A 21048-nucleotide genomic window follows, 5' to 3' on the forward strand; every position below is an offset into this window, starting at 1 on the left:
TATAGGGGGCTCAACCAAATCACTGTAAAGAATAAATATTCTCTCCCTCTCTTGTCCTCAGTTTTTGAACCAGTTCATCAAGCCTCCATCTTCTCCAAGCTCGAGCTGCGCAACGCCTATCATCTTATTCGCATTCGAGAGGGCGACGAATGGAAAACTGCATTCAAAACCCATATTGGTCACTTTAAGTATTTGGTCATGCCCTTTGGTCTCTGCAATGCCCCTGCCACTTTTCAGAACCTGGTCAATGATGTTCTTCGCGACTTTCTCAATGTTTTTGTTTTTGTGTACCTTGACGATATTCTCATCTTCTCTAACAGCCTGGAGGAACACCGCGAGCATGTCAGGTTGGTCCTCCAAAGGTTGATGGAGAACCGGCTCTTTGTCAAGGCTGAGAAGTGTCAGTTTCATGTTCCTTCCATCACCTTCCTCGGTTACGTGTTTGAGGGTGGGCAGGTGAAGACAGACCCAGCTGAGATCAAGGCTATAGAGGAGTGGCCTGTTCCGAATTCCAGAAAGCAACTCCAGCGCTTTCTGGGATTCGCTAACTTCTACCGGCGTTTCATCTGGAACTTCAGTGTCATTGCTACTCCTCTCACTACTCTGACTTCCACCAAACAACACTTCAGATGGACCCCAGAGGGAAATCTCGCCTTTGATGAGCTAAAAAGAAGGTTTGTGGACGCTCCAATTCTTATTCACCCTGACCCTTCTGCTCAATTCACAGTTGAGGTCGATGCATCTGAGACTGGAGTAGGGGCCGTCTTGTCCCAGCGTTCTCCCGGAGATGGCAAGCTCCATCCATGTGCCTTTTTCTCCAAGAAGTTCACCACCACAGAGAGCAGGTACGACATTGGTGATCGGGAGCTGCTGGCCATAAAACTGTCCCTTGAGGAGTGGAGACACTGGCTTGAGGGTACAGAGCTCCCGGTCATCATTTGGACTGATTATAAGAATCTGGCTTATCTTCAGTCTGCTAAACGACTGAACCCACGCCAGTATCGTTGGTCACTCTTCTTCTCCCGTTTCAACCTCAACATCACCTACCGCCCTGGTTCCAAGAACGCCAAGCCAGATGCCCTCTCCAGACTCCACTCCCCAAATGACCCTTCTGAGGCCTCTGGAGCCATACTTCCGGCCACCTGCACCATTGGGTCCCTCACCTGGGACTTGGAGAGAGCCATCCGGAAGGCCCTCACCTCTGATCCGGACCCAGGAGGAGGTCCCCCCAACCGCCAATATGTCCCAATCTCCATCCGGGCTCGTGCCATCCGTTGGGCACACTCATCAGGTTTCTCCGGCCATCCTGGTATAAGCCGTACTATCAGCTTTCTTCGTCGATACTTCTGGTGGCCTTCACTTAATAAAGATGTCATTGAATATGTCTCCGCCTGTTCCACTTGTGCTAGAAACAAGACCTCACACCGCCCACCTTCTGGTCTTTTACAACCACTGTCCATTCCTAGCCGTCCCTGGTCCCACATCTCCCTAGATTTTGTCACTGGTCTCCCCACATCTAAACAGAAAAGTGTCATACTCACCATAATAGATCGTTTTTCTAAGGCTTGTCATCTGGTTGCCCTCACCAAACTTCCATCGGCCACTGAGACCGCCAAACTTGTTTTCCGCCATGTTTTTCGCCTTCATGGCATCCCCAGTGAGATTGTCTCCGATAGGGGACCCCAGTTCACTTCTCGGGTTTGGCGGGACTTCTGTTCTGTGCTCGGTGCTCAGCCTTGTTTGTCCTCGGGGTTCCATCCACAAACCAATGGACAGTGTGAACGTCTTAACCAAGAGCTAGAAAACACCCTGCGCTGTTTATGTGGCTCCAATCCCTCATCTCGGAGTGTCCACTTACCATGGGTGGAGTATGCCCATAACTCACACATCTCATCTGCTTCTGGGTTATCTCCATTCGAGGCCTCACAGGGATTTCAACCGTCCCTTCTACCTACGTCCTTCCCAGATACTGTCATTCCATCAGTTAGGCATCACATACAGAACTGTCAGCGTATTTGGAACCAGACTAAGGCTGCCCTTCAAAGAACTTCAGCCCAAAATAAGCGTCTCGCTGATAGGAAGAGAGTCCCTGCCCCCACATTCTCACCCGGCCAAAGAGTTTGGCTATCATCTAAAAACTTTCCACTAAAATCTTGTTCCCGCAAGCTGTCCCCCAGGTTTCTAGGTCCGTTCATTGTTGAGGCCATCATTGGCCAATCTGCAGTCCGCCTTAAGTTGCCTTCTCATTTCCGTGTCCATCCAGTGTTTCATGTTTCTCAGATCAAGCCCTACATCTCTAGTCCTTTGTGCCCTCCTTCCGATGTTTTTGTGTTTTATTGCCAGGAAAAGCATTCAGCTGGTCTAAAATGCTGCGGTAACAGTTCTGACGAAGAAGACATAAAAGAAACTTTTAGCTTTGCTTTTTTGGTCTCCTGCAGAATGCAGAAAAAAATTTTAAATTATTCTTACATGTACATCTCTGAAAGTTTATATTCAATATTTGATTGTTCATTTCACTGGATCCCCAACAACTTTTCCCTTGACCTGCAGCTTTACTTTTGGTTGCAAGAATATCTTAAGGTAAAATGGAGACTCACTTTCTGTGAGGCAGACCAGCAGCTATCTGAGGATTTGGTGCTACATTAACTGCAGGCAAAAAGTTAAATGGCCGGGCATAGTCAGACTGTAGCCGAACTATGGTCAGGTGTTTTTGGGACGTTCATTTTCCCAGCACTTTAAAGGACCACAAGAGTCGAGTTCCTGTGAAAACCCTCCAGAATCAGTTTACCTCATGGTCTTTTGACATGAGTGTGGTTTACAAAAGTATAGCAAACCCAGCGAACATGGCAAAGGAACAATTCTTGCAAGTTCATAAGTTGGGAGGAGGAGGAGATAATGACTGACAAGTTGCAAAATCACGTTTCATTTTCCATGTTATCAGAAAGATAAAAAAAAAAACTGAAAGCGTCGGTCGGACATTTGTCGCTGCAGCAGAGCAGAACTGAGTAGGTTTTAATATTTTAGTCCAACAGTTGTACTTCCTGTTGGGACAATTGATCCTCAAAACGATCCATGCTGCTCACTGGCTGAAAAACTGGCTTCTGGAAGAAGAGTAATTTGGGGTTGTTTTCCACGTACGCAAACACTCCCATGAAATTCTGACCAATCATACAACAGTTTTGCATGCAGAGGGGTACTAAAGGTTCGCCATGGGGGTTTTGACAACAAGGGGTGGAGAACAAAATGAAGTGATTCTCAACATGCAACAGTGACAATGAGAACCATTTTCATCAGTTTGGACCGGCAATGCAGAGACTTTAACTAAAACAGGGTGAAATTGTTGGGTTCTGCAGGGGAGTGGTTTCTCTACATTTACAGGGTGGCAGGCAGGGTGGAGGGGATCCAGCTGGTGCTCATCAAGACCAATCAGCGAAGGCCTTTAATAGGAGCGGCTTCCCTGAGGCAGACGCCAGATGATTTTGCTTCTATAGTGGTATACTCTGGCTCTCTGTGCTGCTGTTACTGTGTTTAGCTTGTTCTGATTCCTCTCTCACCTATTCCCTCCTCAGAGAACCAGCCCTGATCAACCCCTCGTGCTCAGTCTACCTAATTACCTGGTCCTCGCTGCTCTGCTAAAACTAGCTCCTGGATACCTCCACTACCACCAGCCAGCTGCTGCCTGTCCACCCTCAGTCTCATGCTGGAACTCCTCCCCCCGGAAATCCCACACTGCACCGACTGCTGGAAAACCCATGTACCCACCTCTGCTCATCCTAACCCTCAGACAGTAAGCCATCACCAGGTTACACCACCATTCCCTTCATTTGCTTCCCTGTTTAACCACTCACCTTCCTCAGTTCCTCCTCTGGCCCGGTTCCTCCCTGCTGCTGCAGATCAACGCCTCTCTATTCTCTCCCCATTTGCACTCATTGTTCAATAAATCTGTTAAACTGCGCTTGGTGTCCGTAGTTGTTGCTTGCCTTCGAGTCCTGGTAACCCCTCACCATGACAGAAATAAGTGAGATGTTTGTTGATTTAAACTAAAAAGAGAAAAATAACTTTTCTCCATTTCCATTACTTTTCTTATTTCCTGTACCTATTAAGCACCTTTTTCCTCATCAAACGTTCTCTGTTCTCCCTTTATCTCCATTCACCCTGCTTTTTACCCCTTGTCCCCTCTTACTCAGCCTGGCACTTCTTGCTCTGCCTCCCTTTGGAGATTAATTTCACACTCCATTATCAGTCAGAGTCCCTGCAGACACAAACTCACAGACGGAACCACACTAATAGACTATACACTCGATTTAAATGAGCTTTCCCACCAGGCCTAACGTGTTTCCATCAATACAAATGCACGCACGTATGCAAGACCACACAAATAAAAGCCATCTGACCATTTTTGCTCACCCTACTGTTTTCTTATGTGGACAGCAAGGTAAACAACTCGAGCTGATGTAAATGCCACTTTACCGTGCACAATATGATGAGCAGTTTCACAGAAATACACACACATGAAGGAAAACAACAAAAAAAGTTAAGTGTAATGAAAAACCTGAAGGCTAGTGGTTGTTACTTAATAAAGTTAAAAGTCAATGATTTTTCAATAAGTCTTCACCCTAGGCTAATCCTTGTCACTGAGACTGGCAGTCACGATAGCTTCTTGTGCATTCCTGCACTAAAACTGCATGTGTTAATAATCCATGCCTTTAAAGAAAAAAATTAATGACTTAGCACACGCAATGTAATTTTTTTTTTTATCAACAGAAACTGTTTATCATTCGTCTCAAAATTTGCCATCACTGTAAAAATAAATCTCTTATTTGAGCTTGTAAAGTCCACTTGTTTTCTCCGGGTCCTGCTCAAAGTGGGCCGATCCATCAGCTCTATGTGAAACGCCTCAATATGTCAGTCTCATCAGTTCGTTTAGGAATAATAATGGGACGTCAGCTTCAAGGAGACCTGGAGAGACGGGATGGCCTGATGACAAATGCACTTCGTCTGCTACAAGATAACATTTTATTTATGGGTAAACAAGATCAAACACATTAACCACCCAGCTGACAACGCAGCACACTTTGGCTCCTCTCTCCAGTTGCTCCGAACACGTTCCAATAAAACACGCTCAGCAAAAAGGAACACTTGGATCTGCTCGAACTGGCATGCAAGAGCGCGCATCAGGGCTTTGGCTTCTTCTAAAAGAACTATGCTATTAAAGAAGATATCTTTCCAATCTACTTGCCACCTGCAACTCCTATCAGTGCTCAGTGAGATGGGACTGTAAAAAAAAACCGAAAAAACTATTGTAATCCCTGCTATCCTCTTTCGCCTATTACTATCTTTATCCCATCCTCTTATTAGAAGGGAGAGCTGTATGTTTGTGTGCGAGATAAGAGACAAAGACAGAGCATGTCAGTCAGAGAAGGGGGAAAAATGTTAGTGAGAGAAGGATAAAAACAAAAGAAATGAAAGGAAGGAGGGCGCAGCTACAGGCAGGAAGCAGAAGCGTGCAGTCATCACTCCCTTCCTCTCTTTGCAGGATGCGTTCTGTAAAACAAACGAGCCTTTGCTTCTGTAATTACACTGGTGCGATGGACAGAGGAGAGAAAATAGCGCACCATTCGCCCAAATGAACTGTCAGAGCACATGCTGAGAAGGGCGGCGTAGGCAGGGCATGACTTATCACTGGTAAACAAACAGAAGCAACCGTGCATGTACGTAGAAGATACTACTAGCCGGAGTGGGTGTGTGAAAGTGGGGGGAAGCAGACTTCATACTGTACTCTGGTCTGTATGCATGTGTGTGTGTTTGCGTGCATGCATGGAGGGGAAGGGGGGGTGAAATACCTTTCTGTCTATGCAGGCCACAGAGCGCCCGGCCATGGTGTTGGCCACGTCCCGGTGCTCGTTTATATCGTCGTTCAGCAGGTCCTCAAAGCGACCGTTGCGAAACTTGAACAGTTTGTCTGAGTACGTTGCCCGACCTTCATGGAGGTGTGAGGAGATAAAAAAAGATGTTAAGTTTACCTGAGGTAAAGAGGAGGTTATGAAGAATGACAAATCCAGGTTATGGAAAAGGAAATGTAGAGTTGCTGTGGTAGAAATGTGAACATTGAGTTTTCAGAAAAATGACAACGGGAAGGCACTGCAGTGTTAACAGTGTGCTCACTGCAGCCCTCACTATGATTTATCGCTACACAAAGCTTATCCGTTATCTGATGAGGACTCAGATGAGATAAGTTCAGTTACTGCTTTCAGATTCTCCTCCTAGAATACAGTGTGCAGACTGTGTGCCTTTGTAATATTGTACTGTACCAGAGAAGGCATTGTTGGTGTTGAGGACATAAATCTCCTCCCGTCCATCTCCATCTATGTCGCATGCTGTCACTCCTATGGCATTGCCTTGACGGTCCCTCAGCGCATAGAACGGGGAGCTCGGGTCGTCTACGGCGATGTTGATGAGCCCTTTTCTCTGTTTATCGTACTTCAACACCAGGTTTGGACCATTGTATCTGTGAACATGTGGAAACAAAGCGTCTCTCTATTTATAAATCGGAGCTAATCATGTGGACTCAAAGCATGCTCACTGAATTACTGGCTTATTTGCTTCATGATTTCTTTTTTATTATTTGAGTCAGAATTTGGTCAAACTAGATTTTAGTCATTTGTTCATTCATGTATTGTTTATTAGGGAATATGCTGTACCCAGTCAAATAACAATAAATAAATAAAATAAAATAAATCAATTTTCTGATTTTAATGCAGATGTGTACCTGGGTCATCGTCAGAGACCTCTCGGCCACATAAAAAAAATCCTTTTAATCCAACATGTTCTTCCAGAAAGTTAGTGTTCCTAACGTACAATTCAAATGAAGCAGGTTGCTCCCACGTGCTCATCTGTATTAAAGTCAGAATTATTAGAAAATGTCAGAATTCTTTTTTTTTTCTTCCTTAGATTAAGATCAGAATTTTTTTTATTTCTTTTTTATAATGCCATTGGCCCAAATCCTCTTATGTATGAGATTGGAAACTTGTAAAAAATAAAAACAAGTGGATACTTAACTAGGTAACACCTTTACGTCGGATTTCATAAAGAGTTTTACAATATGTTACCTAAGAAAACATATTGCTAAATTTTAACCAAATCAGGGTTCAGAATTCCTCTAGTAAAAGAAATCATATTGTTGCATCAGCTCATATTCAGCTCCATGGTAAATTGTGAAGTAGATAGGTAAATCTGTTGCTCAAATGTTTTATTCTGTATTTTATTTTGTAATCACACAGGTTGTATACCTTAAAAAGTGACCAATGTTCATTCCCAGAATTTGAGATTGTAGATTAAAGAGCCTATTGATCAAACTGAATGTTATAATTATGTTTCCAACTGAGAGACATTAAGCTTCAAAATAATTTGTTAGTTTAGTATAAGCATAGTTTTGGTATTTTGAACTTCTGGAATACTTCTTTGGAACCTAAATTATTATTATTATTTAAATAAATACTTATCTCTGTCTGTCGGATTGGTTTGTTACATCAAATTTGCCAACAAACAAAAGTAATGAACCAGCCAGGCAAATTTTGTTCCCATCTGCTGTTCAGAATAGGGCTTGCCTTCAAACTGAGCTTCAAAAGGAGCCTGGACAACAATAAAGAAACCAACCTGAAAATCATGAAATCATAAAACAACAATTTCATGAACGACTAAGAACCTGACAGCATTAGAAGTTTATAACCTCCTCAAAAATAACAGTCTGGGAAGTTTGCTTTATCATTTCCAGCATGAGTCACATGAAATATATTTAGGTTCCAGACATCCTTGTGTGAGATTAAAAATGCCTAAAGTGATCATTGTTATGATTACTGAAGGTCAGCAACACAGGTGCAATATAAACTATATGGAAGCTATTCAAGCAAAGATTCTCCTAATGGCAAATGAAATTACATCCTCTAGAAGGCTGTGGGATGATCCTCTTCCTAGGATACCTGCTGAATAGGTTGTTTTGGCTAAATTACATTTAGTAAGCACCCTCATTTGGGCTTATCTATATTCTGTTAAGCATTGAGAATCTCATTGCTGCTTCATTGGATAGCGAGAGGCTTGCAAAGCTATTCCCATCAGTGGCATTCTATTCAATCACATCCATTTTCCTCAGTTGAGTGAGCTTCAGGGCACCTTACTGTCCCCTCTTCTAGTTTTTCACCTTTGTTTTAAAGGTTTACCTTTGGAAACTGACAATGGATTTCGGTTTTAGTCTTCAGAATTAGATAGCACTCTGAGTGGTTGCTGTTTTTAAGAATATGTGGGTCACCTAAAACATCGGATCAAGGTCAAGAAGCCAATGAATTAAAAGAGAAACACTCCTCTCACCCAGCTACAAATATCTCCAGGTCTCCGTCGCCGTCCACGTCAGTGACAGCCATGCCGTAGTTAAGCTGACTGGGGTTGTTTTCGTAGTCCGGACGGAGAGCGGTCTTGGTTACAGCAGAGAACATGGGCTCCGACCGCTGAGCCGAGGAGTGGGCAAGCAGGAAGAACAGCAGGCACAGCGGCATCCTCGCCTGAAGAGTAAAACACACTATTTGCCCCTGCAAAAACTGGATTGACTCTTCATTTTGTCCATCAAAATCCGTTGGCTGTGATGTTTGAATAATCAAAAACAGCTAGCTTACTCACCTTTTACCTGCTCACACAATTGTTCTGTTAGCTGGAAATATAAAGTCTAAAAAGTTATTGTGACCTGTGAGTACTTAGTTTTGTTAAAAGTCAATCTCTGATTCAGCTGCATTCTTCAGGTCTTAGATCTGAACAACCCATCACATGTGGACAGGACAGAAAATCCATACATGAATCGAATATTCTGGTGAGCAAAGAGGAAACCAATATGACCTGATACACCAGGCATAAGGTGCTGCTCACTCAGACTTGTGTTTATCTTTTACTTGTGGGGATGAAAGGTAAGGCTTGAAAAGAGTTTGATGTGTAAAAGCATTCAGGCATAGGATTTTGCAAAAATATAGAAGGAACGTAATTACTGTGAAAGAAAAAAAGGAAGGTGACCTTCTCATAGAAAAAATAAACTTTACACACACCTCATTTACACACACACGCACGCACTAAAAGGTGTTTACAAGCTGAAGATTTGATTTTCTCTTTTCATGGATTTATGAACTCATCCCTCGTTATTCCTTCTGTGACAGCGATGAGTCGCTCCCTTCTCTGCTTCCCGACTGCTGCACATTCTTTCCCTCAGCTCTGAGTGTTCCAGTGATGTATGGCTCTTTAACGTCTCCTTCAACAATTCAATTTGAGATAAAACTATTGCGCTGTTTGCGTAATGTTCTGCAGTAAGTCGAAGAGGCACCTCAGCTGACACCTGCAGAAATACAGCTGGGGACCGCTGCTAATTTGCAGGCCAGCTGTGCCGCGATAATGCACACTGGTTATCTGGCAGAAATGTAGACAGTGGCTGTTAGCAGGAAGGGTTAATTAACAGCAGTTTCTCCCTATTGGAGCAGGGTGAAATGACAAATGAGCTGGCTAGTTCAGGAAGCAGTTTTGCAGGATGAGAAATTTACGCCAATGTGAAATGGAAGAGGTAACGTATAAATTACTAAGAGTAAAGACTTGTGAGAAGTAAAAAAAAAAAAAAAAGGATTGTTGAAAAAAGTGAAAAAGAAGAATTGTACTGCGGCATATTTGACCCTGCAGTTAAAATCTCCAGGAGTTTTTTTTTCTGTTTTACAGTTAAATCTTTAGTGCAAAATGGATCCACAGCGTCCAATAGAATTCTTCAGGCTACTTTAAGTTTATGTGTAATCAAAGTCCAGTCCTTAACACATCTCTGTGGGTGTGTCCAAATTAAGGAGTTGCATCCTTCCAATGACCTGGCCTGGATGGTCTTGCCTTCAGATTTAAACACGCCTTTACCTCAGTGTATGTCCTTCCACCTAACATGGCAGCACTAAACACAAGCTGGAAAGAAATCAAGCCCAAAATCTTGCATTACTAATTTATTTATTTAATTTTTTTTTTTTTACAAAAATGTTGTTAGAAAACATATCTTTGCAAGTGACAAAAGCACAACCACTATAAGCTTTTAACTTTCGTACTGCCAAATTTTAATAGACCTTTATTTAAAACTGTGCTCCTCTCCCACTTTAACTCCTGTTTCATCTGCTTTTGTATGAAAAACTAAATATCTGTCTTTCTGCCCTCAATACATCTTAGGTTGGGATGGACTGCGAAGGACACACCAGACCTTCCCTTTGAATTCGGACAGCCTTCATCGCATCACTGTTACACAGTTGGTCATCAATTGTGGCCTTAGAAAGACGCAGTTACTGAATTAGGACACATGACATGATAATAAGCAGACATCAATTTAGCCACGGCCAAAATGAACAAGAGATGACATGATTTTCTGCCACATAATTCCTTTGACGCTGTTAATTATATTAGCTTCAAACTTTATCTGATAACAGGTAAAAAGTCAATGTTTCCTAATTCAAATCTTACAGGAAGTTGGCTATTGTAAATTGCAGAGCATCTTTTGACTATCAAGTTAGCATGACTTCCAGAAGCAATGTTTGATTTCAAACACATTTGATCTAGTTCATGTCAGACCTTAGCTAAATGTGACAGGAAGTCATTTTCCAGAGTTTTGAACAGTGTCACCTACTGGCTGTGTGGACACGTTGCGAGCCACAGTGTGAACAAAATTAAACTTTTGGACGCGACACAGGGCACAATCACAGGTGTGATGCCTGTGTTGCAGCCAAATACCTTACTGTAAAAGAGTAAACATGCAGACCAAATTTCCAAAGAGAAAAATTCAAAGGAGATTTTGAAGGGTCCAAAAGTAGCTGCTGTCCAAAAACCAAAATACATCATCTTTGTTAATCTATTAGGTGTTTGGAAGCTACATGCTAGCCAGTATTTGGAATAAGGGTGCCAAAAATCTTTGACGTTGGTGTTTAAAACAAACATGAGAGACAGTATTATGAGTGGCTTCATTGTCTTACATGTAAGGGTGTGAAAGTCTTTTATTGTTCTTATGCAAGTGCATCAGGTAAATGGTTTTTTTTTTTTTTTTTGCTGAGAACCCAGCAAATGAATGGGTGAACTTTTGAGACTGTGCATGTTTGAGTCAAGAAGATTGAATGGCTTCATTCCCATGGTACAGTTAAGTATCTGCCCGAAAACTCTGTTAGAGCCTCTATAATTCAGACTTAAAAAATGCTGGCTGGAACCACAGGGGCCATTTTGATTTGATTAAGCCATGAGGTATTACATTATCCAGCCAAGGACATAGAATCGCTTTGCCCAACGTTCAGTGCAGTAAAGACCTAGACATCCCACTCAAGTGAAGCTGTGATGGATCCACAAAGCATTTCATGTACGCGTTGAGGTTTTATGGTGAGATATCTGCAGGGTCAACAATAATAATGGGAAGCAACACATTTTTTTCCAAACCAGTCAAATACCATACAAAAGCGCTGGGGAAAAAAACAACAAAAAAAAAACAAAACAATGCTGTTTGAAGCCGAGTGATGTTTTTCCATTAGATTATTTATACGAGCGGTAAGAGGCCATTACCACAGCGTGCAACATCAGCATGTGCTTTCTGGAGCGTTCCTGCCCAGCTCTGATCCTGATAACACTGCGACAAAAGAGCCAGCAACATCTTCACTTTCAAACACACTCTTCCAGATGCTCTTACCCTACGAAGGACAATCCTTACTGCAGAACACACACACACACACCCCACTACATCAAAACCAGTGATTTGCTCTTATTTTGGGTAACACCGCACTTATATTCAGTTTGCCTATTATTTATCACAGTGGGAAGAGGATAAAACTTCTTAAACGTCCCATTGAAACAAAAACACAAGGCACACAACTTTAAGATTATATTTTTGAAAACTTTAGCAAAGAATATTTTGATATTAAATGAGTTTAGCAAATATGAACTATTTAGTGATTTGTTTATAAACTGTTTAGTTTATAAATCACTATATATATATATCTATATCTATATATATATATATATCAATCAATCAATCAATCAAATTTTATTTGTATAGCACATTTCAGCAGCAAGGCATTTCAAAGTCCTTTACATCATTACAAACACATATTATATATTATATTATATATATAATATGTATATATAAATATAATTACCGGTTCATATGTTCATATATCAAATAAATCTCGATTTATAAGAAATAACCACAAAGTATAACAAAACTAACAAAATACACCACTCCTGCAAACTTGACTCTGATCATTCTAAAAAAAATAATAATAATAATAAAACAAGTCCATCCATCTACTATCTAGCTATCTATCTGAGCTTCTACCTACAAATTCTTGTCAAAAATATTTTTCTTTATTCAAGGAATAACAATAATCAGGAGAAGTAAGAATGAAAATATTCTACTTGAAATACAACTGCTGCAATCATTACTCTTCTGTCAAATTTATTCTCTTTCCATCAGCCTTTTAAAGATGTGCAGCGCCACTTCATTCGTCTCCTACTGCAGGTGGTTAATTAAAACATGTTTACTTTGTGAGCAAGCGACTTAATCAAGGTTAACTGTTTGCTTTGAGGAGGAAAGCAGAAAAAAGTTACGGTCAAATTGAAAGCAACTTTTTTTTCTTTCTTTTGGTTCTTTCGCTGCAGCACAATCCAGCCGAGCGCTGCTTGTTTCCGAAGCCGGAGTAAGGAGGGGAAACTCAGGTACTCACAGATGCAGAGAGGCGCTCCGAAAACTCCCAACAAATCCTGCAGCGATTGACAGCCAGAGGACAACGGGGAGAAACGCAAACCCGGCGTATAAAGGTTGGCTAATTGGAGCTGTTGATACCGCGGACATCAGAAGGGTTTTTTTTTTTCCTACAAATACACACACACTTTCACGCAACTTCCCACGAAAAATTGCTTTATGAAATCGTTGGTGTGAGAGTTTGGCCAATAGCCCGAGAGCTTGCAGAATATGTAAAGACACAGCCAATGACGGAGCTGGAAAAGCGAGAGGTGGGCGTGTCTTCATGTGTTCATTACAGATCGAGCCGGGGCGCAGCTGGGATCGAGATGCGGAGTTCAGCCTCTTCACTCGGATGCTTCAGATCCTGCTCCATCTGCTTATGGGCGAAACGCTCTTAGATGTCCTGGGATGTCTACCAACCTTTGTTCTTTAATTTTGATATGTAGCTACAGACTCCATTGGATGAACAACTTTTCATAAACTCAAGCACGAAATATCGACTTTTAGGTGAAGATTCTTAATATTCTCAGGCAAAATCTCACACTGTCACACCTATTTTCAAAAGATTTTTTTATATAAAATAATTACTTTAAGGTAAAGTTGTGCATAACTGAAAAAAAAAAAGATCATTATAAGGAGTTTCAAGATTCCAGACAGTGGTACAAACAACACCTATCAACTGTGTACTGCTCAAACTTTGGAAAGCATGGTCAAATGAACGCTACTGTTGAGCAAAACCAAAATCCCATTCACAGTTTGCCACTGGCTACATAGAGGATTCAGGGAAACTGTGAAAGAAAATGCTCTTGTTATAACGAAACAAAACTGGACACTCTGATTAAGATGGAAAAACTTCACTGCCTAACACTGCACATCACATTTTCACATCTACATGTGGTCATGGCAGCATCATGCTGTGAAGGAGCCAGGGAAGAAAACTTGTGGGATAGGCTACTGCTAAAGAACTGAGAGATGGAAAGTGATCCAGCATGACCAATATACAGCTAGACATTTGATACATATAATGATTTAGATTAGACTGTATCTGTGTTAGAGTGGTACAGTCAAGTACCATTGACTACACTTAAATCAAATTGAGAGTCTGTGGGACAATTTGAAAACAACTTTTCACAGATGCTTTCCATTCAATCTGACTGAGTTTGCAAAAAATAAATAAATAAGGCAAAAGGTTTGGGCTGCAGCAAAAAGGTCCTGGGTTTGATTCCCAGCTCAGGGTCTTTCTGCATGGAGTTTGCATGTTCTCCCTGTGCAATTTTGCATTGCTTGCAAGCGTAGCTAGCAAGCAATGCAACATTTTTCTGATAAGATAAAGACCAAAGGAACCGTCCGGCAGCCCCGCTGTGGACGACTCTGCTGAAAAAAAACATAAAGGAAGAAAATAAATGTGATGTGATTAATATAAAATGCTACATATTCTTATCAGAGGAGGGGATTGTAATGAAAGTGTATTATTTTCTAATGAAATCATAATATATTTGAAAATAAAAAATGTCTCTCCGAGTAGTCCGGCTTCCTCCCACAGTCCAAAAATATGACTGTTCGGTTAATTGGTCTCTCTAAATTCTCCCTAGGTGTGAGTGTGTGTGTGCATGGTTGTGTGTCCTGTATGTCTCTGTGTTGCCCTGCGACAGACTGGCGACCTGTCCAGGGTGTACCTCGCCTCCCCCCGAAATGTTTGCTGGAAATAGGCACCAGCACCCCTCCTGACCCCACTAGGGACAATGGTGTACAGAAAATGGATGGATGGATGGATGGATGGATGGATGGATGGATGGATGGATGGATGGACGGATGGATGGATGGATGGATGGATGGCAAAAGGTTTGGTCTCTACATGTACCAAGACTGTGTCTCTGACATTTTTGCAAATCTATTCCAAAATATTTACAACCTTAGTAGCAACAGGTGTTTCTAAAAAGTGTTGACATAGAAACTGAAAAGAAATGTATGCTATACTTTTGAGATGTTATTAATTAAAAAAAGGAAAATGTATGCGTGTTTTCTCTCAATTCTTTCAGTCATAGCTGATTTACAGTATAATGATTAAAATCTTTGTAAAATAGTACAGACTGTGGTTGTGAAAAGATTTAAGATTTATGAATAGTTTTGCATGGTTTGGCATTCAGACAGTGCACTCCATTCATTTAGCTTGAGAATAAATGAACAATATAGTTTAAAACCTAACAAGAATAGATTTTCATTAGTGCATGAACGCAAAATGTTTATTTTCATCTGCAAACAGTCAAATCTAAATATTGATTAAAACTGCATTTTCTGTTTGCTTTAGCATTCTAACTGAAGCGAAGGAAAGCAATTAACACAGCTAAATGGTTACCGTAGAATAAAACAGCGAGTCCTTAAATAGGCTTAAATAGCCTATTTAAGGCTATTTAAGCCTATTTAAGGCTATAACAGCCTTAAATAGGCTGTTTATTGTTTTGTAAAGGGAGACAACTGTAGTAGGTATGTGTAATAAAATAATGGACAAAGCAATGGGCTCCCATTTGCATGAAGGATATTAAAAACATCAACTGCAATAATGTTCAGATCTGAACTGACTCTCTCCCTCTCAGGATAATGAGCAAAAAGTTAGTGTTCTCCCTCATATAAGTGGTGAGCGTGTGTGAGAGAAGTTTGCAGGTTTACAGCTGTCAGATGTATAATTCTTGTGTCATGCCCCAGTGAGTTCAGTCTTCTGGAGAAGAGAACCCCAATAAAAAGTGTGTGTGCGCATCGGGGTGAGTGTGTGAGGTTGCGTACAGCCCTGGTGGAATGAGATGTTCACATCCCAAGGACGTCTCTCACCATAATTTAAACTCACTGGTGCCAGAAGACTTCAAAAGTAAAAGTGCTGAAGTCATAAAACGGTGCACTCCTGTCTTTAATGTTATTGTCTGTGATGCGCCGGCATTAACTTGCAGGCAGGTGGCTTTGACACCAACAATGCAAATATAAGGGCTCAGGGACAGGATGCATTAGGCTTCTATCCTGCTGTGAGTTCTGCTAATAAAAATCAACTAAAAGACCGACGGAAAACAAATTTTCTTTTGGTTTCTCCTTTTATGTAATTTACATTCTTTGTGGTGTGGGAGGTTAGACAAATAGACAATTCTCTAGATGGGCATTATTCTTAAGTGCATGATACCTTCGGCTATTTACACTCTGATCTACAGTCTCTCACTCTGAAGACTGGCGCTTATTTATGAGGAGGGGACAAGAAATCAGTCAGCGCTCAGCTGAAGCCAGTGACAGTGTGTAGTATGACTTTGAGCCAGAGAGTGAATTGTCTTTCTCTCCCTGGGGCACACTGGGATTAACCTAGGACATCATGTTGTAGCAGGTTGGAAACTCTTCTATCATATGGAGCGTTCTTCACCACCTCACCCCAACTCACTGTGACTTATTGTCAGCGTCATGCTCCCCTTCTCCCCCCTTTCTCCCTACCATCTTAGACACACCGCTTCAGTAAGCAACTGTGACAAGGTTGGAGAGCTCTAGGAAAGAAACTGGAAAAGGCTTTTACAGGCATGTAAAAAATATTTTCAAAACTGTTGATTAGTATAGCTCTAAAGCACTTTGATGAACCATTCTCTCATATCATTAAGCTTTAGTAATAGTCCCAGTACTAACCCCCTTACCTCATATTTACTCCCTTGGTTGCTAATGGGCCCAATGGCTTTATTTTCTGTAAAAAAAACAACTTTGTGGAGTTAATAAACATCATTAAATACAAAGCAAAAACATGAATTGTTACTCAAACAAAGACTACTCAAGATGTGAAATGAGAAAAAGTTCAAACTCTTGGTGAAGCCTGAAGTGGCTGGCAGTGAACCAATGTGCTTGTAACTAACTATTCTGTGACCCAATAAAGTGTCAGTCAGAACCAACTAAACTGTGCTAAGGTGCTTCTAAACCTTATGGGATTTTCATGTGCTACAGCTTGCCTCCTCCTGCTCCTCCACATCATGATGCTGCCACCACCATAAATCTCTCACAATAGGGATGATATATGCAGGGTGATGTTCAAAACTGTAACTAGGTCACCATTTTTTTAGACCCGTCTATCATTTTAAAAGACGAAAAGGAACAACTTTGCTAACCGAAATTGGAAAAGATAACGTAAATGTGTTGGAACATAACCTATGCAAATGTCCAGCCATTATACCATTGAGAAGAAGATGGGTTCTGTGTCTCAGACAAACATTTTTGTCTTGCAAAATGTAACTGTCAAAATAAAAGCAAAAGACCTCGTGAAGAAGCTGTTTTAATAGTGTCACTGTTCTCCATGGAACAAGCCCTTAACTAACAAAGACTGAAAAGGCACTCAAAGGGAAGAAGCCATTAATCCAAAAGCAACAAAAAAGGCCAATTACAGTTTATTGTTGCAGTTTAGTTGATCAGAGACATGACCTGTGGTCTGATAAAACTAACATTTGTATGTTTAGTCATCAGAAAAATCATCACTCTATATTTGCAGGAAAAATTGAAGCCTGAGATTATCATCCCTACTGTGAAGTATTTACCTTCGGACAAGATGATGAAGTGATGAGGGAAAATCATTCAGGACATCAGTCAGGAAGTTAAAGCTTGGAACAGAAGAAGACAAATGTTGTTTCACAGTCTTCTAATTATTTCACAACATTTTTCTTCTACTTGTAACGTTTTAAAATATATGTATATTAAGTTGGTTAGTGTAATAACCTGTCATGTACTATGCTACAGAAAACTAAACTCTGAGTTATTTTTATAATTATCTTTTTTTCCCCCTTTGGAGACACTCTGTTTTTGTGGTTGAGCAGTTTGTCCCTTGTTGTTTACTCTCTCACTATGTTTTTTTAATTCTTTGTTTCATCTTGTGCTGAAATTGAAATCATTTGATTTTCTGTGTGGATGGACTCACACTTACTTGAACCTCCAGGGTGTAGGTGCATGTGTTACTTCATGTATTAGTGCCACTGCACTTATGTCTTTCCACTGCTCTTTTCCACACATTCACGCATCCATGCACACATACACCCCCACACGCATAGGCACAATGGGCTATAGGTTTTGCTAGGGTCCTTCATAGATCAGCTTCCCTTGACAGCTCTCTTAAATGTCCTTGGCAGCCCCCAACTCTGAGCCCTCATTCCCTCTCGATTCCTGCATCTTTTCTTCTTCCATCGAGCCTCTGATGGATGTTGCCATATATTTCTGTCTCTCTCCTCAAGAACACACCCATACCCCATCGGGCCCTGTAATGCAACGCACAATCTGTATATATCCCATTAAGTGTCACTTTGTAAATGAACCTGTTTCTCCACACTCGGTTCACCTCAAAGAATGACGAGCACAACACATAGACAAGGGATGCCCTGCTGCTCGAAAGCCTCCTGGATTCAGAGTTCTTTCTGCTCTTTTTTCTCTGGATAATAAGATTTCTATTGTAAGACTGAATTTATGTTTCTGATTACTTAAATTTAAAACAGCTTTTTTAAATGTTCATAATGTGCATGTGTATGCATTGGCATTAAAATGGCAAAACACTTTTTTACAATCTATATAAAAATATATATAAACAATGCAAATAAATGGATGTGCAATAAAAGTAGGAATGTTACTTGAAATGAGTAAAATTGTGTAAGAAAACAGAAGTTTAATATCATCCATCCCTCCATCCATCCATCTATCCATCTATCCATCTTCTTCCGCTTTATCCGGGGCCGGGGGGGTAGCAGCCTAAGAATGGCGGTCCAGACTTCCCTCTCCCCAGCCACTTGTTCCAGCTCTTCCGGGGGAATCCCAAGGCCTTCCCAGGCCAGCCGAGAGACATATTCCTTTCAGCGTGTCCTGGGTCTTCCCCGAGGCCTCCTCCCGGTGGGACGTGCCCGGAACACCTCACCAGGGAGGCATCCAGGAGGCAACCTGACCAGATGCCCGAGCCACCTCAACTGGCTCCTCTCGATGTGAAGGAGCAGCGGCTTTACTCTGAGTCCCTCCCAGATGACAGAGCTTCTCAACCTATCTCTAAGGGAGAGCCCAGACACCCTACGGAGAAAACCCATTTTGGCCGCTTGTATCCGTGATCTCGTTCTTTCGGTCATGACCCGAAGCTCATGACCAAAGATGAGGGTAGTAACATAGATCGACCAGTAAATCAAGAGCTTCGCCTTTTGACTCAGCTCTCTCTTCACCACAATGGACAGGTACAGCGCCCGCTTCACCGCAAACTCTGCGCCAATCCATCTGCCGATCTCCCGCTCCCTTCTTCCCTCATTCATGAACAAGATCCCGAGATACTTAAACTCCTCCACTTGGGGCAGGACATCCCCCGACCCGGAGAAGGCACTCTACCCTTTTCTGGCTCAAGACCATGGCCTCGGTTTTGGAGGCACTGATCCTCATCCCGGCCGCTTCACACTCGGCTGCGAACCACTCCAGTGAGAATTGTAGATCACAGCCTGATGAAGCCAACAGAACCGCACCATCCGCAAAAAGCAGAGATGCGATTCTAAGGCCATCAAAACGGATCTCCTCAGCACCTCGGCTGTGCCTAGAAATTCTGTCCATGAAAGTAATGAACAGAATCGGTGACAAAGGGCAGCCCTTGCGGAATCCAACCCTCACCGGAAACGAGCCCGGCTTACTGCCGGCAATGCGGACCAGACTCTGACACCGGTCATTCAGGGACCTGACAGCCCATATCAAAGAGCCAGGTACGCCATACACCCAGAGAACCCCCCACAGGGTTCCCAAGGGACATGGTCGAACGCCTTCTCCAAGTCCACAAAACACATGTAGACCGGTTGGGAAGTTTAAAACATTTATTTATTTTGTGATCGGTAGCAATGCCCCTTGAAATCCCTGACCTGTATTATACATTTTATCTTGACAAAAGCTTCTCACAATAGTTCAATGAATTTTGGCCCATTCTGTCAGTTGTTGATTCAATATTCCCACAAGTACTTTTCTTTTCTAATTAAATTGCTTCTGTTTATGAGATGCACCTGTAGCAAAAGACCCACAAAACAGCGTGTATTTCATAATAGCAGTCGTGTACTCCGGTTTGTAAGCTTCCTCCCTTTTCCTTCAATTAGACGAGGGGTCTGTCCCCACAAAGTAAGGTCTTTGTCTCTGAGCGCATTTGCACACTGTAATTTGGTTTTTTTATGTTGCTTTGTAGTAAACGCTTCTTCATCACTCAGTGGTATTTCACGCCATGTTTACACAGGATTGTTTTCTCTGTGGACAATGACACTATGTTCACCCAACATCTTTACAAGTGCTTTTGTTTGGGCTCTGTGGTTGATGCACACATTTCTCCCCAAACACACATTCATCTGTAGTTAAAAGAACATTTCTCCTACCAAAACAGAATGGCAGGGTATACCCATGCACATAATTGTTTATGTGTAATTAACTTCAAGGATGAACCAGATTTGTGCAGGTTCACAGTGCTATTCATTAGAGCTTGATGGATTTCTTTTTATATTCCATGATGTCATATAAGGTGATGCCTTAAAATACAAGGCATCTCCTCCTTTGGTAATTTTCACTAAGTTAAAAAGAGAAGTATCATCAACAGCAAATGTTTAGTCATGTTCAGTTTCAGACAGTGAAAAAAAATATTATGTATCTATTTTAGAATGGGAATATCTGGTTTCAAATGTACTAGGGCTGTTTCCGTGGCAGCAGTTTGACAAAGCATCCCTTTTCCCTTTCTACTCCTGAGCATAGAAATCTCCCTGCTCCCATTAAACTGTACTAAAAAACAATGACATCCGTTCTCTTCATCCTCTGTAGTTTCTAACTAACATTTGCTTTGTTTTGTGTCACAGGCTTTTAAACACACTGCGTGCTTTGCTATCAATCACATTTTTAATTTAATGTATGAATATATGATTTATGTTGCTCGGGCGGAAGATATAAATCTACTTTTGCAAGCCGGGATAAGCACATTGATGCCCCCTTATTGATTGGCTGGCTTAATAGTGTTTGTTCTTTATAGCTGATCTCAGGAAATAAACCAAATAAATAGCTGAAAATGAGTCTAGTCACCGTGATGCTCAGAAGGATGCGAAAGAGAGAGATGGAGTGCAGGGGAAGCTGAGGGAATGGCGAAGGCTTCAGATAAAGGATGGAATGACAGGTAAAAAGCTGAAACAACATAAAATTTTACAGATGCACACAAAACATCTGTTACAGCTATGTAGCAGACGTTTTACACTTTTGGTGTAAAACAAAAAGGGTTAATTACATTAAAAAATTTTTTAAAAAAC

The 21048-nt window shown here is 41.5% G+C and overlaps 1 protein-coding gene across 1 annotated transcript in view; it reads right to left on the bottom strand.

Moving 5' to 3' along the window:
• The window catches only part of crtac1b (cartilage acidic protein 1b), a 31637-nt gene extending 18576 nt beyond the window's left edge, over positions 1–13061 (bottom strand). Inside the window, exons 1-4 of the mRNA XM_028005899.1 lie at positions 12750–13061; positions 8365–8555; positions 6312–6508; positions 5844–5980 (exon numbers count right to left, since the gene is read on the bottom strand). Coding sequence (XP_027861700.1) covers positions 5844–5980; positions 6312–6508; positions 8365–8549 — 519 coding nt within the window. The 5' untranslated portion in view covers positions 8550–8555; positions 12750–13061. The remainder of the gene's footprint in view (positions 1–5843; positions 5981–6311; positions 6509–8364; positions 8556–12749) is intronic.
• Between the last annotated feature and the right edge of the window lie 7987 nt (positions 13062–21048).

The sequence above is a fragment of the Xiphophorus couchianus genome, chromosome 22 (genome assembly GCF_001444195.1).
Source record: "Xiphophorus couchianus chromosome 22, X_couchianus-1.0, whole genome shotgun sequence".
Taxonomy (NCBI): Eukaryota; Metazoa; Chordata; class Actinopteri; order Cyprinodontiformes; family Poeciliidae; genus Xiphophorus; species Xiphophorus couchianus.